Source organism: Ochlerotatus camptorhynchus, unplaced genomic scaffold, assembly GCF_037179485.1.
Source record: "Ochlerotatus camptorhynchus isolate MF236.1 unplaced genomic scaffold, CSIRO-AGI_Acam_v1.1 ptg000096l, whole genome shotgun sequence".
Taxonomy (NCBI): Eukaryota; Metazoa; Arthropoda; class Insecta; order Diptera; family Culicidae; genus Ochlerotatus; species Ochlerotatus camptorhynchus.
The window spans coordinates 853343-872035 of NW_027040586.1; the positions used below are offsets into that span (position 1 = coordinate 853343).

At 40.6% G+C, this 18693-nt stretch overlaps 2 protein-coding genes across 2 annotated transcripts in view; one reads left to right on the plus strand and one right to left on the minus strand.

The window, feature by feature from the left end:
- Window positions 1-18693, minus strand: part of kek6 (kekkon 6) — a 1119682-nt gene that overhangs the window by 711252 nt on the left and 389737 nt on the right. The gene's annotated exons all lie outside the window — the stretch shown is intronic.
- Pfas (phosphoribosylformylglycinamidine synthase) lies at window positions 5002-9263 on the plus strand. The gene has a single exon (XM_065218965.1). The coding sequence runs from the start codon at window positions 5174-5176 to the stop codon at window positions 9200-9202; it is 4029 nt and encodes a 1342-aa protein (XP_065075037.1). The 5' UTR covers window positions 5002-5173; the 3' UTR covers window positions 9203-9263.

Genomic DNA, 18693 nt, shown 5'->3' on the forward strand with positions numbered 1-18693 from the left:
TTTTGTCTTTTTCATTTCGTGTTCTATCTACGCTTTCGACTATACCAGTAAGCTTGTAGAACGACGCACATTGTAGAACGACGCACACACTTGCCTCGAATCTCTCCAGCAGAAAAAGCATACGAAGTCAAGTGTGAGTGGAAATGAGCGCTTCTTGTTTGCTTTTAGGCTATCCAATTCAGAAGCATGGAGAGAGCAGTGGAGAAAGAACAGGTCTGATAATCACAACGTTCGTGGTTCGAGTCCCAGTCGGCAACCTTTTTCCAATTTTTTTCGACATAATTCATTTCACTCACTAATACACTCCCCATTTTTCGGTCTCCAATTCTCTTGCATTGGACCGCAGCTAGGTATATTGCATCCTTGGTTCATGCGGTCTCCACTTACATCCTCTGATGATGAATCCCACATAATTGTAAGCGAATCTTACATCCACCGGTTGGGTGTACCATGTAGTCATGTTAAAAAATAAAACGATTGACGAATCTTGAATGTGGATGGGCTTGAGATTAGATGAGACATGATGTTCTGCTCAGTAAGCAAAACCGATTGTGCTAAGGCCACCGAGCCTCTCATATCACATTATAGCGTTACTCAAGTTTTTATGACTATTCAGACCCGGCACCGACGACAACGAAAAGTTTTACAAAATACACGATAAACAAGCGATCTAACCTAGGGGCAAGACGGCTGCACTCAGAGTTAATATTTTCACAGCGAGCAAATTTGAGAAGCTCATAATTACTCAAAAGTGATCAAAGTAGTCTCACATACGTCAAAAAAATTAAAATTAAATCATTATAAACGAACATAAGCTGTCAGGGTAATCATTTATTTTAGTTTTGTATTTTTACAACAAATCCATGTGTATGCATTGCAATCCATGCAATAATCCATGTGTATTTCTTTTCAGCATGAATTACTCTTATAAGCATAGTCTCAGAACAATAGTAGGACAACACAAATGAAAAATCAGGAGAAGATATTTTCGAAATGATCCGGAGAAGGCCTGGTATAAAAAACTAGTTCGTATTTGGTGTGCTTTATGACTGGTTGCCTTAAGTTTTCGGCAAAGGGTGTGTTCTTTCAATTATTAATTTCAACATCTTATTACCTTCACACTACTAATCCGAAGTCGTAAGTTAGCTGCGATTCGAAGTGAACATGAACATGTTGAGTGAACAAGTGATATATTTATTCCAGTAGAAACTAAGAGGAAAGGTTTTATTTTAAATAAACTTCTTTGATATTACCCTCCGAAATCGCGAGTGAATTGTGATGGTACGGTGCATTTGCGTGAGAAGAGATAAAGAACTATCAGTAAAATCTTCGATCAGTTTTTTATCGAACCGACAATACAGTCTTTGAATAAAAAAATCGTAGTCTTTGGGGATTATTCCGAGAGTCAAAGTGACTTTTTTCACTAGTGAAGTGAGAAAAGTCATGCCGTGGTGATGTGACTTTTTTGTGTAAATCAAATGGAGAATCGCGTCACAACGACGTGAATTTAATCACTTCACCAGTGAGAAAATTCACTTTAACTCTCGGAATAACCCCCTTTGACGCATCATGAAGTGAAACCACCGACGAGCCGACATGCTACTGACTGGAGCATTTCGTTTGTCTGCAATTCGATTTGTCAAATGAGCGGTTCAATCTATGAATCGAGTGATCAGATCTGTCAAACGAGGTGAGACGCAAACCAACTCTTTGTATATTTTACGTGTGTACGTGTCCTTGCTTACGATATGACGCGAACGGAGGGGTAGATGGCGGTAGTGTTTAACGTATTTTAAATATGCCGTCTTGGGTAAGAATTTGAGTATGGCTTCTATGAGCTGTCACGTCGGTTCGTCGGTGGTGATACTTTTTAGCGGCGCAGGAACATCTATAATCTTTTTCGTGTCTATGCAATCTGCCAAAATGTTTGCAATGGAGTGCTAAATAACTGTTTTCAATAATGTTTGTATCATCATTAAGATAAATTGTGTCCCTACTCCATGCTAACTAGAAAATCCTTCTATTATAATCGCCATCCAATGATAAGATTTTCCTCGTCAAACATCTTTGCTTGACAATTGTGGAATGCATTCAAAACAAAACAGGTTGCTATGTCACCTTGACATTGAATATTGAGCAGCTCGAGTTACTCAGAGTTACTCAAAATATACTCCTATTTTACTCATTAGCAAAAGCTGTCTTACCCCTAGGATCTAACCATACATTTTTAATATGAAAGGATCTGGGACCGCGTTTTTCTGCTCAGTAAGCAAGCCACTGCAACCAACGATCTTTGAAATCCTTAAACTAAAAGCTACGAAAGAGGCCTTTATTAAGATCCATTTTCACGCGACGATAAATGTTTCGATTTTCTCTTTACGCATGGTTCAGGTAATCATAACAAGCTATGACCGACGTGACGATTGTTTAAGACCTAGTTGAACAAGCTATTCAAATGAAATTACGTTCTCGAATTTTACTTGGCATGTAATGAACAACAGAAATACGCGATAATTCATATTTTCAGCGGTTGGTGGTTAATTTTAAATATACTAACGGTACTGCCTACGACTACGACGGCGATTACGACAGCGACTACGACGGCGCCTACGAAAACGACAACAGCGAATTTGTAACTTACTATTTGTCTTGGATAAACACCTTTGCCCGGCACCTCCACTGGTTCTTCATGTCCGCTATCTGTCACTGTTTGCAAAATATCTAATAGCAATTACCTTCCAATACCAATACTACCTGTATTGCCATGGTCATCTGGGAGGAGGGTCGCATCTTGTGTTTTCCCCAGGAACCGTTCACGGCCACCAGCTACTGCCCGTCCAGTCTTGGGCGTATCCAGCGAGGCATCCTTCAGATTACTTAAATCTCCGACACTCAATGCAAATCGCAGGCACACTTTTGCTAGTTACAAAAAAAAAAAACACCCGTGTAAAGAAACGGATCAAATAAACGTCCTGGAGTAGGTTTTGTCATTACCTTGTGAGGAAAAACTATTAAAATATCTTAGAGACACTGGTCTCTACGAAGAAATATAAATGTAGAAATGTGTAAATGAAATGTTAAAATTTAATTTACTGAAGGGATTAACGGTTAAAATCCCTCAAAATAAATAAACAACAAACAACGTAGAGGGCATTCTTGTCACTAACTTTGGAAGCAACGGAGACCAAATAGCAGCAGTAGCAGGAGCAGCAGCAGTAATAAAACAGCAGTACTGGAACCAGCCCAACAAACATTGCAAGCTGAATAAGAGCCTATTTATTCATAGCATGCATAGGTTATTCAGATTTTAATCAGCTGAAATTGATTGTTGGGAGATCAGCCGATACTCTTGTAGCCGTGACCGAGGCTGGAAACCTCGATCTGGTCACGACAATAGCCAGTCAAACCGTGATACACACTAAAAATTAAATGAGGAAACGGTTAGATAATTCTGTCTCATTCAAGATTATCGATGAATAGCGGATGAAATCGGATGATATGGGCAAGTGCGTATTATCATTATTTACGAATCAAAGAAGTCCACAAAAATCGAATTTTTGAAGAAAATTTGATTGAAATCCGTTAAATGAAATGTAGAATGGATTACTTTTGTCCCCCTCACGCCCATCATATTTTGAAGGAAATCTTCAGAATCGTTATCAATCTTCTTTCTATCTACTCAGCGTGCACGCAGCTAATCACACGCTATTTTAAAACTACCCAAATTTCGGTACAATCCACCCAGATCGGTCAAAACTGAACCTTCCCAAAAATGGGTAAACTATGTTGGGAGTGACAAGTTGACAAATTGACAACAGCGACATGAATCCGATCAACTTTGTTCATTTTTAATTGCACCGTATAGATAGCCATATGATTAATATGTTCATTTATGATAAACATGGTTATTTGTTTTGAGCTTGCTTTAGTGAACCTTCTAACTGGACGGATCTTGATGCAGTCCTTTTGCAACCCCTCTTTCTCTCTCTTTCTTATAGATTGACAAGAAGTGCTCACACACACTAGTCTATTTTGGCCCGCAATCTCTTCCACTGTTGATCACAAAACTCTCCCACTCTCTTTTCTTAAGGTCAAACGCTAAGGAAGCCATATTTCCGATAGTAGCTACTTTCATTTCGCATCATCAAGAGCATGATTATCAGTTTTCTCGAAACATACAGCTCTGAAATCGCTAACCCCACGTATGTAGTTGATCAGTTAACATTAAGAAAACCATTTCATACACGGCGACATCGGATATTCCAGGAATTATGCCATGCCAAATTGGAAGCCATTTGTGGACTCTAACTCGTATGGTCTTAAGCTAGGGTTAGAACATTCTTTCCGGCGTTCAACTCACTTAAACTACGAATTGAACTGAACAGAAAGTTGATCGATGTCCAACTCTTCCTGTCCGCTGTCAAAGAATTTGAACGTCGACCACTGGATCGGGGTGGAGAATACAATCATTTCACTTCGAACGGCGTGAGTACGCATTAAGAGCCCCGGCAGTTTTATTCTCGCTCGCTTTCTCTCTCCTCCTCGCATCACTACTCTCCCAATTCCAATAGCAAAACCGACGATTCTGATTCTTGTCGCAACATACACATATGCGCATACGACTTGTGCTTCGCACTGGGTTTCCGGTACTTATTTATATATGTTGAATTGAATACTCGGCTCAATACCAACTAAGAAGAAATGTGTGTGTGCAATATGCTGGAATGTTTGGTATTCGCTGAGTTGCACTCTTTTCTCATGCAGTTCCTTGGCTACTAAACACAGCGATGCCCATACGATCTCAAAAACTAAAAACACAATTTAGTCAAAACAAAAATTTACGATCCACGGAATGTTTTCCTCTTGAGGATCCAGTTGTTCAGGGCTCGGTTTTTTCAGTTTATTTCGAAAAATCATTATTGGCAACCCTGACTATGATCACGTAGAGAGACAGAGACGCGCGTTGGTAGCATTTGAACCGCCACTGGTATGAATGTGTTTTATACCTGACAACAGTACATATAAGCTGACGAGTGTGTACATACTCCTGTTACCAACAGTTGATAATCCATCAAAACAAGTGCTGCCCGTATGTTGAGCGAGTTTAAATCGACAGCAATCACGTTTATTGGTTCATATAGTGTTCAATCTGTGCTGTGCGCGAGTGGTGAAAATGGCGATCATTCGGTTCTTCTGTCCAGTCGAAGATGAAAAACGGCAGTATCTTCTGCACAACTTCCAAAAAGTCAACGCGCGTGTTATCAACCTACGAGTGGAGAAGTGCTATCACGTCCAGAACTCCAAGTACGGCAAGTTCCCAAGGGAAGTCGAGAAATTGCTGCGATGGATTTTGAAGGGCCCGCAACAGGAAGACAACTTGACGATGGTTCCAGCATTGTCGAAAGGGAAAGTGAACGAAGAGTTGATTGAAATCGGACCGAGATTTAATTTTTCCACAGCTGATTCCACCAACAGTGTGAGCATCTGTCAAAATGTTGGTCTTACGTTTATCGATCGTATCGAGGTGTCATACCGGTATCTTCTTACCTTTGACTTGCCCGGTACCAAGGACGAGGAAATCTCGCAGCTTATGGATGTGGTATGTGACCGCATGACTCAATGTAGATACACCAAAGACAACATACCTCAGAAAGATTTCTACGAGAGTTTTAAGCAAAGCAACGAAAAGTGGTACGTTGTTCCCGTTATCGAACGAGGTGCAGAGGCGCTAAGGGAAGTTGATAAACTGCTAGGGCTGGCCTTTGACGAATGGGACATAAAATACTACACTGATCTATTTACAAAAGTGCTCAAGCGAAACCCAACTAATGTGGAACTGTTTGATTGTGCGCAGTGTAATAGTGAGCATTCCCGGCATTGGTTTTTCAAAGGAAAAATGATAATTGATGGGGTGGAGGAAAAGCAGTCACTAATTGATATGATAATTGATACGCAAAAGTTTTCCAATCAGAACAATACTGTGAAGTTCAGTGATAACAGTAGTGCTATCAAAGGATTTTCCCATCAAGCCTTGAGAGCAAGCAGCTTCATTGAACCGGGACGACTGGAGCTCAAGTCCATTAGCTCTGATCTTATATTGACAGCTGAAACGCACAACATGCCTACAGCGTTATCTCCGTTTAGTGGTGCAACAACAGGAACCGGTGGCAGACTTCGCGATGTTCAAAGTATCGGTCGTGGTGGATTACCAATTTGCGGCACTGTTGGCTACTGCGTAGGAATGCTGAACATCCCCGGTTATGAGTTACCATATGAACGGCATCTTGAATATCCACCATCCTTTGCAAAACCCTTGAAAATTCTAATCGAAGCCAGCAACGGAGCATCGGACTATGGAAACAAGTTCGGTGAACCTGTCGTGTCGGGATTTACTATTTCCTTCGGGGTAGTTACGAATGACAATCAACGTTTGGAATACGTGAAGCCGATTCTGTTCAGTGGTGGAATCGGGACGATGGATTCCAACCTGAAAGATAAAGTGAAACCCGAAAAGGGAATGCTGTTAGTCAAACTTGGTGGACCGGTTTATAGGATTGGAGTTGGAGGCGGTGCCGCCAGTTCGGTGGAAGTGCAGGGAGATAACGATAGCGAACTGGATTTCAATGCCGTGCAACGTGGAGATGCGGAGATGGAGAATAAGCTGAATCGGGTGGTTCGGGCTTGCATCGAAATGGGAGACCAGAATCCAATTCTGGCCATACATGACCAAGGAGCCGGTGGAAATGGAAACGTGCTGAAAGAGTTGGTTGAGCCGGGATATGCGGGAGCCGTTATATTTTCCAAGGAGTTTACTTTGGGTGATCCTACGATAACGACCATGGAGCTCTGGGGAGCAGAATATCAGGAAAATAATGCAGCCTTAATCGACCCGAAACACAAGCAACTCCTGTTGGATGTTTGCGAACGAGAGAGATGTCCAGTCAGCTTCGTGGGACATGTTACTGGCAACGGGTTTGTCACACTGGTGGACGAGAACTACGATCCCCGTAAGTATTCCAATAGGAATGATCGCGAAAGCTGGGGAAGTTTGCCGTTTGACATGCATTTGGACAACGTTTTGGGTGAAATGCCTCGGAAGGAGTTCCAACTGGAACGCAAATCAATTAAGCTAAGCGAATTTGACACGAGAAATGTTAGCCTTACGGAAGCACTGAACCTAGTTCTATCAACCATCACCGTGGGAAGTAAGCGTTACTTGACCAACAAGGTAGATCGGTGCGTTACCGGTTTAGTGGCACAGCAGCAATGTGTTGGACCGCTCCATACCCCACTGGCGGACTACTCCATATGTGCAGTGTCCCATTTCGGGTTTGAAGGAATAGCCTCTTCCATCGGAACTCAACCTGTAAAAGGTCTCCTGGACAACGCGGCCGGTGCCCGTCTCTCCGTAGCGGAAGCTATGTCGAATTTAGTGTTTGCCGGTATCACTCAACTGGCCGATGTGAAATGCTCCGGCAATTGGATGTGGGCAGCAAAACTGAACGGCGAAGGTGCAAAACTCGTTGATGCGTGCAAAGCCATGTGCGAATTGATGAAAAAGTTGAACATTGCAATCGACGGCGGTAAGGATTCGCTCTCCATGGCAGCTCGTGTGAAAAATGAAACAGTCAAAAGCCCTGGAACTCTTGTCATTTCTACCTATGCACCGTGTCCTGATATTCGGGTGAAAGTCACTCCCGATCTGAAAGCTGCTTCGATGGGTCGAGAAACCACTTTGGTATTCGTATCAATTGAAACCCAATTCAGGCTGGGCGGTTCAGTACTGGCTCAGTGCTATGGACAACTGGGCTTGCACACACCGGATATAGATAGAGCAGACATCCTGGTGCAGGCATTCAACACTACTCAATCGCTGCTAAAATCGAAGAAGCTGCTATCTGGTCACGATGTTAGCGATGGTGGACTGCTGGTTTGTGCGCTGGAAATGGCTTTTGCTGGATTGGCTGGCATTCGAATTGATCTGACCGAGGTGTACAATAAGTTTGGTAAGCAGTTCGGAGGCATTGAACAGGCGGCAAACCATATTCTTTTCGCTGAAGAATGCGGCTGGATCGTCGAGATAGATTCCAACAACGTCGCCGGTGTAATCGAAACCTATCAATCTGCTGGCGTGCCATGTTTCATCATTGGCAATGCCTACAAAACAGATGTCCATCAAAATGGATCAGTTTCAGTTACTATAAACGGCCAACAGGTGCTGAAAACTAGCGTCATCAACCTGTTCAAGCAATGGGAAAGAACTAGTTTCGAGATTGAAAAGCTACAAGCCAACGAACAATGTGCCGTACAAGAATTCGAATCATTGGAGTACAGGTGCGGACCTAGCTACAGTTGCAGCATAGATCCGGATTTGCTCTATTCCACGAAGAAGCTTGGCACGCAGCCGAGAGTAGCTGTCATCCGCGAGGAAGGCTCCAACGGTGATCGTGAAATGTGTGCCGCCCTATTCGAAGCAAACTTCGAAGTGCACGATGTCACCATGAGCGATTTGCTGACTGGGAGAACCTGTCTGGACAACTACCGTGGTGTGGTCTTCCCGGGTGGTTTCAGCTATGCCGATACTCTGGGATCGGCCAAAGGCTGGGCAGCATCCATATTATACAACGAAGTCTTGTCACCTCAGTTTCAACACTTTAGATCCAGAAACGATACATTCTCTCTTGGTGTATGTAACGGCTGCCAGCTCATGGGACTGATTGGTTGGGTCTCCACAGAACCACCAGCAAAGGACTCCGATCTTCCAGACATTGCACTTCTGCAAAACACATCCAATCGATTCGAATGCCGCTGGAGTACCTTGAAAATAGCGGGAAACAACTCTATCATGCTTCGTAAGCTGCAGGGTAGCGTCATTGGGTGCTGGGTGGCCCATGGTGAAGGACGTTTTTCATTCAGAACGAAACAAGTGCTGCAACAACTGAAGAAGAATAAATGCATTGCCATGCATTATGTTGACGATCAGAACGAACCGACCGAGACGTACCCGATGAATCCAAATGGCAGCGTTGGAGGTGTTGCCGGGGTTTGTTCGCCGGACGGGAGACACCTTGCTGTTATGCCGCATCCCGAACGATGTGCCAAGATGTGGCAGTGGCCGTACGTTTCCAGTGGATTCGAGTTTCGCACATCTCCCTGGCATTCCATGTTTGCTGAAGCCTATAACTGGTGTGTAGGTGAATAACATTCCTTGTGCCTTCAACATTGTTCAAATTTAGAGAATAAAAAGTTTTAAAACATTTTAAGCATGTTGTAGCTCAATTCATTCTTGAAGAATCCCAATTGGAAGATTGAGGCATTCAAATGCAAGGTTAGTATTGTAAATAAAAAAAAAATCATTGAGATGATGACATTTTTTAAAGTTAAATATCAATGCCTACTATCCTCAAAAAAGCTCGTAAATTGTATTATGGTCTTTAGGTACCGTTTAGAACCATCATAAACGTGTGTATTAATGAACAGTCCGGTATTCGGTGTATTACGCTACGAAGAAAAATCTTCGGATAATCCAAACAACCGAGTGCCCACGGCTACTGAAATCAACCCAAATTTGAGTTCAGTTTACTCATAATCATAAAAAGTGCAGCAGCTCAGCGATGAGTAAATTGGCCTCATGTTTTCGTGTGAAAACCCTTACAAATCTGCCGGAAAATGAGGAAAATTGACGAAAGTTTTACTCAGTCTAGGAGTAGTACCAATAGACTGAGAGAATCCAATCTTTGCTTTTCTCATATTCGGGAATGTTGCCTGGAAAAACATGAGGCAAATTTACTCATCGCTGAGTTCCTGCACTTTTTGTGATTTATGAGTAAACTGGACTCAAATTTGGGTTGATCTCATTGGCCGTGCAGAGAAGCATTCGACTATGAGCCGGGAAACTATCTCTACTCTAATAGGATTTCTCATTTATGTGTATGTAAAATAAAAGTAAAAAAAATTCCCTCATTACCATTCTTACGTAAAACCGCAAACAAAAATAGCCCACTGGCAAAGGCAAAGAGGTAGCCTAATAGCACTGTTAGAATCATTATAGGTAGGTCGTATGAATGCGCTTTATTTGTTCTAAGAAGTTTCAGTCTAAATCTACCTGTAAAGGTAATTAGAAATCTGACGCGAGCCTCTTCGACTGGGGCCCAGCTAAAATGAAAGAAATCCACCAGAACATTCTATCTTCTTCTTTTCAAATAATTCTTGGAACTGAAACAAGCTGGGACGAAAGCGTCAGAAGCGAAGAAATTTTTGGAAACAATTTTAATGTATTCCGGCACGACAGGAATTTTCAACTCTGTAATAAAAAGTCTGGTGGTGGAGTGCTCATTGCCATCAATGCTGATTTTACTTCTGAAGAAATCATAACAAATAAGCACAAGGAATTCGAAAATGTCTGGGTCAAAGCACTTATTGCCGGTGAAATACACATTTTTTCTTCTGTGTATTTTCCACCTAAACATGCCCACAAGCAGTCTTTTGAACTATTTTTTCAAATTGTTGAAACTATAATGTCAAATATGGAACCAGAAGTAAAACTGCATATTTATGGCGACTTCAATCAACGAAACGCAGACTTTATTACAGACATTGAAAATGAATCATTTTTACTCCCGGTCGTAGGTGAAGACGAAGCATTACAATTATTATTCGACAAAATATCTTATTTTGGCCTTAATCAAATAAACCATGTAAAAAATCAACAAAACTCATATTTAGACCTTTTATTTACAAATTGTACTGAAGACTTCTGTGTGGATACATCATTAGCACCTTTATGGAAAAATGAAGTGTTTCACACAGCAATTGAATACTCAATCTTCGTACAAAATTCTTCTTCCTCCAGCGACTGGGAATACGAGGAAGTGCCGGAATACTGTAAAGCAAATTACGAAGAAGCCAAACGTAGACTATGTACAATAAATTGGCAAAATTTAATAAGTATTGAAGGAAATGTCGATACTGAAGTAGAAAAATTTCACTTAATTCTACAAAACCTAATCTTAGAAACTGTACCATCAAAAAAAGAAGACGAACACAAAACAATAAACTACCCGCATGGTTCAATCCACAACTGAAAAATTTGAAGAATAAAAAACAGAAAGCTCATAAACTATACAAAAAAGAAAAAACTGAAACCAATTTGCGAAACTATCACAACTTATGCAACCAATTACATACAGCCACCAACTCTGCATATGAGGACTATAACCGCAAAGTCGAAAATGAAGTCAAATCATGTCCTAAGAACTTTTTTAATTATGTAAACACGAAATTAAAAAGCAGCAATTTTCCTTCACGAATGAATTTGGATGCAAATGTAGGTGAGAATTCTTCTGAAATTTGCAGTCTCTTTGCAAATTTCTTCCAAGAAGTATACACCACATTTTCCGAAGAAGATCGTGACCGCGATTTCTTTGCATTCATTCCTGAAATTTCTAAAAACATCTCTGTCAACCAACTTTCTCAACATGAAGTCCTCAATGCACTAAAAAACTTAAACGCGTCGAAAGGGTCTGGACCTGACGGCATCGCACCCATATTTTTGAAAAACCTTTCTGAAGAACTCGCATTTCCTCTAGAGCGTCTTTTCAACATGTCTCTGAAAAATGGAAAATTCCCTGAAATTTGGAAATCATCTTATTTGGTACCTATTTTCAAATCAGGTGCAAAATCAGACATTCGAAATTATCGTGGAATTGCTATTATTTCTTGCATTCCAAAACTTTTTGAATCAATCGTAAACGGCAATATTTTTCAGCAGGTGAAAAATCTAATTACAAGTAAACAGCACGGCTTTTTTAAAGGTCGTTCAACTACCTCTAATCTTCTAGAATATGTATCTTTCATTATTAAAGCGTTGGACAGTGGCAAGCACGTTGAAGCGCTATACACCGACTTCAGTAAAGCATTTGACCGCATCGACATACCATTATTAATCCTCAAATTGCAGAAAATAGGAATGGAGCCTGGACTTTTGAATTGGCTTCAATCATACCTAACACATCGTAAACAAATAGTTCGCTTTCAAAATAAACTTTCAGAACCAATTTCAGTCACCTCTGGGGTACCCCAGGGTTCTCATTTAGGCCCACTTCTTTTTATTTTGTACATAAACGACATTTCCTACATACTTAAAAAAATAAAATTGCTTGTATATGCAGACGACATGAAGCTCTTTATGGAAATAAGTAATTCTAGCGATGCAGAAGAATTCCAGAATGAAATCAATATATTCCACACCTGGTGTGGTAAAAGTCTATTTAAACTGAACGTAAAAAAATGTACTGCAATAGCATTTAGCAGAAAAATTGAAACACCGCATATTGAAATATCATTAGGCAACCAAATAGTAGAAAAAAGCAAAATTGTAAGAGATCTAGGTGTAATCCTAGACTCCAAACTAACTTTTATAGAACATTATAATACTATCATTAGTAAAGCAAACAGAATGCTAGGCTTCATCAAAAGGTTCAGTCATAATTTCGAAGACCCATACACTATTAAGCTTTTATATACCACATATGTAAGGCCAATTCTGGAATACTGCCACCTAGTATGGAATCCATACATTTCCATACACGAAGAACGCATAGAATCTGTCCAAAAACAATTCCTTTTATATGCTTTACGTAAATTGAATTGGACTGCATTTCCATTACCATCTTATGAAGCGCGCTGCATGCTCATCAATATACAAACACTTAAGGAGCGCCGCCAATTTGCAATGCTTTTCTTCATCAACGACATTATTTCAATGCGCATAGATTCGGCAGAAATTCTCGCACAATTAAATTTTTACACACCTTGTCGATATCTTAGAACACGGAATTTATTTTCAGAAACATCGTACAGTACAAACTATGCAAAAAATAGCCCAATCAATCGAATGATGCGCCTATATAATTTGCATTGCGGAACTATTGACATCACTATGTCCAAGCAGCAAATACAAACTAAGCTAAAACAGAATAGAATTAATGCATAGTATGTAAGTAAACATTGTAATAATCATTGTATGTAGTCTACACTGGCTTGACGAAATGGAAATAAATAAATGAAACTTTGCATTGATTTTCTACATATAGGGGAAATGGATGCAATGTCGACCTAAATGCCCCTATTTTGGGCCCATACATAAATTCAGCAATCGACTAAATTTTCAATAGCGACCAAATCCAATATCCATTTTTGGTCACTTTCATCCATTTTTTCTTCAACTCCAGCTCGTTCTTAAACACCTTGGATGATTTTCGAACTTTGGCCTTCATTATGGCCCAAAATCTTTCCACCGGACGAATCTCGGGTGAATTCGGGGGGTTGGCGGTTTTTGGTACAAAAACAACGTTATTGTCTCTGTACCAATCCAACGTCGATCGCGCGTAATGGCATGATGACAGGTCCATCCAAAATAATGCCACGCCTTCGTGGGACCGCAGGAAGGGCAACAGACGTTTCTGGAGGGACTCGGTGCGGTAAATTTCTCTGTTGATGGTACCCATTGTGATGTACGGTTTACTCAGTTTACCGCATTGGCATATGGCCTGCCAGAGCAAGTATTTTTTGGCGAATTTGTCCACTTTCTTCTTCCTTATGTCCTCCGGAACATCAAACCGTGCTTTGCGTATGCCTTGATGTAGGTTTCGTCATCCATAACCACACACATCGGTTTCGTTAACCACTCTCGATACAGCTTCCTTGCGCGGGATTTGGCCGCCGTGTTTTGTTGATCACGCCGGTTCGGTGCCTTCCGGACCTTGAATACACGAAGCCCAGCTCGTTTGATGGTTTGCTGAATGAACCAGGTGGAACACTTTGCCTTCAGAGCCGCGTCCCGAATTGAAAGGTTCGGATTACGCTTGAAATAATCCAACACCTTCCGTGCCGTCACAGGGACAGCTGTCTTCGATTTTCTTCCACTTCCTGCCCGCCACTTGGTCGTCTGGGACGCCTTAAACGATTTTACCACCCGAGACACAGTTGTATGGGTGATTCCCGGTTGTCTTCCGATCCATCTCATGGTCGCAGTCGGATTTTTCATGACGGCGCGCAAAATTCTCCGGCGATTTTCTTCTTGTTTCGATGACATCTCAATAACCACTGAACCGATTGTTATGAAATTTTGCACATGTAAACAATTCACTCTAAACTAGTTATACCCAGATCTTCATCAATTTTTACTCACAGATAAAAAAGTTACACACGGATAAAAATGGTGCATTTTTTTTTCGAGTACAAGCCTTAGATTTAGTGGCAACGATTAAAAATTTAAATCTTGATTTAAAAATCGAGTTGAATGTCTACGGATTTTTAAAAAATATCGTTGTGCTCAGAAAACGAAGCTCTATCAGATGATGTTTAAAAATTGGTATATTTTTCAAAGTTAAACAATCCAATTAACTAACTACACGGAAAACAAAACATTGGTATTGAGGGGTGACTACCTCCATACCTCTCACGTCAAAGTCACGAGTTCAAATCTCAACCCCGGACAAGTCACGAATGACCCAAGAGTGTTAAAGTGACTATAATAAAAAAAGAAAAAAAAAACATAGGTATTGAACATTTTTCAAGATTACTTAAACTCTGTGATTCTCGGTAGGAAAAGTGTAAAGGTAGTTTTGAACCTTTCGTCTGTGAATTGGTAGGCATCCCAAAAATGGGTTGGACTACCGATAAATTGGTAGCTATGGTTACTCTGCACTCTATCGAATAATGGATGAATGGGATCGATATGTCAACGCTTAGATTTCTAACTTCAAACCCCAATGATTCAAATTTCTAGGTTACAGCGCTCTGGCTGATCAAAAATAGTGACTTTACAAAAATAAATTTATTATTTTCATCAGGGTGTGTTAATCCTAAAGGTGGTACAGTTATGAACTGGTCTGGTGAAATCCAGATCCCTTTTTGCGGCAATTTCAACACGTGTCCTTATTACACAATTTACCATGGTAATTTGGCCCCTTGTAAGAATGGAGAATCAAAGCGAGTTCACTACGTCGATTACACAAACCGTGTCTTCTTTTCATCATCATCAAGTCACTACTCACTCATCTTAAAAAAATATATAGCAACAACAACAACAACATTACACCATAAGAAAAAGAAGTGACTTTATTGAGTTCTTTAATATCCTGTACATATAACAAATCATAACGCTCTCATATGATCCTTACCAAGTGCAAAATTCTGAATCGATTAAATTTATTTTTATGTTTGGAATATTTGGGAACATGTCTCATTATAGCAACATAAGTTTGACGGGTAGTGTGCGTAGCCGGCGCCGGTGGTGTAGAGGTAAGCGTAACTGCTTTCTAACACCCCGATGGGTCTGGGTTCAATCCCAGCCGAGGTCGGTGGGATTTTTCTGAGGCATAAAAATCTCTGGTCACGTCTTCCTTCGGAAGGGAAGTACAGCCGTTGGTCCCGGCCCATGTGTGTTGAATGGGTACGATATCCTACGCAGGTGTGGAAGATGCCTTCCTGCACATTCGATTGCCGTCAATGGATGGCAATCGATGTCCGTCGGTGATTGGCACTAGATTGCGGAACAGAGACCGACGCTAAATAAAGGAAAGAAGGGTAGTGTACGTTTAATCCAGTTAGAATCGAAGTCACTGAATTGTTGAAAACATGGTAAATACAGTCAGGAATCCTTATTGCCGGATTCCTTATTGCCGGTATCCCTCATTGCCGGATCCTTATTACCGGGCTATCCGCAACGAATTGTCAACATATCTAGACCAATACGTATTATCGATGGTATCCATGTTCCAGTTATTTTGAAAATATGTAGCAAATGCGTAGCTTGAACAATCATAGAATTAGTTGAGTATGTGCTTGCTTTAAACGTCACTTGTCAGTAGCAATGGGGCATCAGGTAATAGCTACATCGGCAGCCATCAGGTTTTTGCATTAGGAGTCACTAGTTTTGGCTATCCGCCCGCTGGTGTCGTATCAAGTTCACCACCAGTTCCGGAAAATACGAGCTCCATCTCTAACGCATCCTCAACGGCCACATCTCCGTTCGGCGGTATCAACTAGCAATCGGCATCAAATACTGACAACATATTTGGTGCGCCCTGGTCCAGCAACAATCGATCCAACGTCACCTCAGGCTTCTCAGCGTTATCTTTGGTCCTTTGGAACGCCTCCACCGGCGTTCAACTTTTCTGCTGGCTGGAATGCTGCTAGCGGGGGACCCACATACCCGTTAACTGGGCAAATATGATAGCTGTAGTTGAGGATCCCTTTGTAATGCCCAACGGAACCGCTAATATTTTGCCTATGAACTGGAGGTGGTGAAAAATGTATTCCCTGGACAATCCCGGACGGCCCGCGGCGTCTTTTCCAATTGTATTAGGGTAAATGATTGTGGTTCGAACCATTTTCATTGTTTTTCATGGTACCCTGGGAATAATTCAAAGATTTCTACAAAATCAATACGATTATCATCAAGATCTTAGTATACATGGAAAGAATAACAAAAAATGACTCTAATTGTTCGCTTGGAAGGAACCTATAATGTCTTGTTGACTTATAATTTGATTTTTGTTGATAGCAAAATAATTATCCTGCTTCGAACTGTGCTGATCATGGTTCGAACCATTAAAGATTTTAGTTCGAACTATTGATTTTAAAAATACCATTTTGTGTTTTCCTTATCCACCTACAAGTGTGAAATAAACGAGTAAATTTAATTTAGTTCATGATCAGACTGTTCCAAACACGATAAATTCAGACTTCATTTTACATACCGTTACAGACATTATGTAACGTAACTAGTCTGTATACTATTCTGATCCTACTTGTTTTTGGTGGGCGTTGTTGCGTGAGTTGGATTTGTAATCCAATGTATTGTTTAATCAAGTTAAATGTTTATGGAAAATCAACTTTAGGGCAAGCCAATGTACGAATGTATGAATGTATAAAATGATACAATATGCAATACAATATGATACATTCGGATAAGGTTTGGAATAGTTAATGTTTATTGCACTTTCATAGTTAACATAATAATCAATTGTTCCAAACTAAGCAATTCAAATTCGCAATTTATGGGCACGAGAAATCTGTGTGTCAGCAGCAACAAGTTGCTTTGTTTTAGTTTTCTTGGTTTCATTCTGGAGCTTTCGTTTCGCAGAGATTTTTTTCCTCTGTGTAGTTGCTTCGATTTCCAGCTGCTTGAGCCTATCCCTAATCGATTTGATCCGCTCAGTTTCCAATGATAGCTCTTCCTTAGCTTCACGGATCATTTTTTTTGCGCAAAGTTCGGGCAATCTCATCGGCTTCACGGGGTGCAGGCGAACCAGCCCAAGGCTGAAAGCCTCCTTAATAAAGCTAAATAATAATAATAATAATAATCAGCTTCACGGTCTTCAGCAGCCTTCTGGTCATCCATCTCTCGTTGCTTCATTTCCTTGATAATCTCAACGGCAGACATTACTCCATAAGACACTTTTTAGCCTTTTCGTGAACGAGTGTTTTTGTTCACAACTTTTGGCAAGCTCTGAAATTTAGTTGCTGTTTCATAATAAGTACATTTACCAGATTCAATGGATCGTTAACATTGAGATGAATCCGAAATTTATCAATCGATTCTCGAGCTTTGGACACAAGTTTCTTAGTTTGTTGGCAAACAGAATCACTTGTCGTGATGCTTGACGGTACATTCTCCCAGTCGGAATCGAATTCAAACGAATTGTTCGGCAACTGTTGGCGTTGGTCACTTTTTACAGATAACAGCTGATAATCAAAGCATGTCGATGGTTCTTCTTCGGACGTTGATCTTTCATTTAGTTGATTGGCTCGATAGATTCCCGATCACAAAGCGATCTGTCGGTGACACATACTGGCTCCTTGAACCCTGACAAATTCATTACAGAGCAATTACTGATCTCGTGTAGGTTGTTGTTCGGATCAGTCTGCTGTATGTCTTCGGTAGTTGAGGAAAAGCTTGACATTCGTCCAAACCATTCTCAAATCTCCCAGCTTCCAATGCAAGATGTTTTTGTTAAACGAGATCTATCCATGTTATTGAAGTCACATGGTTGATCGTCATCCATTGACGATGTTTTCTTTTGGAATGACAGCATCATTTGTCTGTTTAAGCAACTTCACAATTTCGACTTCATTGAACATGTTCTCTGTACTGTCCAGTGGTGGCACGAGTCCTGGAGGTTAACATTTTTTCCTTAACATTTGATACTTTTCGCGATAACCATTTTGACGACACACAAAAACAAACTGGCAAGCGGCAAAAATGTCATGACATTTCTAAACTGTTTTCTGCCAGCGACAGAACATTTTCGCACAAAGAAGCAGACAAGACCAGTGCCACAGTGGTTGAAATCGGCATTTTCGTGCGCTTAATTAATAGCTCCTTTATCATGAAATTAAGAGGTATGGTGTCTTCAGAGAAGTGTTTCAATATGTTACTGCGCTTCTTTTGATGTTTTTAGTTAAAAGATTAATTCCCCTAAAAGTGAGATCGAAAATTTATTTTTTCAACTATTCAAGATACAGTATTGGAGTCTTCCACAAAGTTGTAGAAAATTTCTTTTCAAAGAACTATGCTGAAGACGCTTAATTAATATCTTTTTTACTTTTCAAGATATGTGAAGTTTATTGACGACGGTCCCTCAAAAATGGTTTTCTCATCATAACTTTTTGATCTACATTTTT

Bases quoted from the DNA above. Each gene is read 5' to 3' on its own strand.
- Pfas (XM_065218965.1), top strand. From the start codon at position 5,174: ATGGCGATCATTCGGTTCTTCTGTCCAGTCGAAGATGAAAAACGGCAG.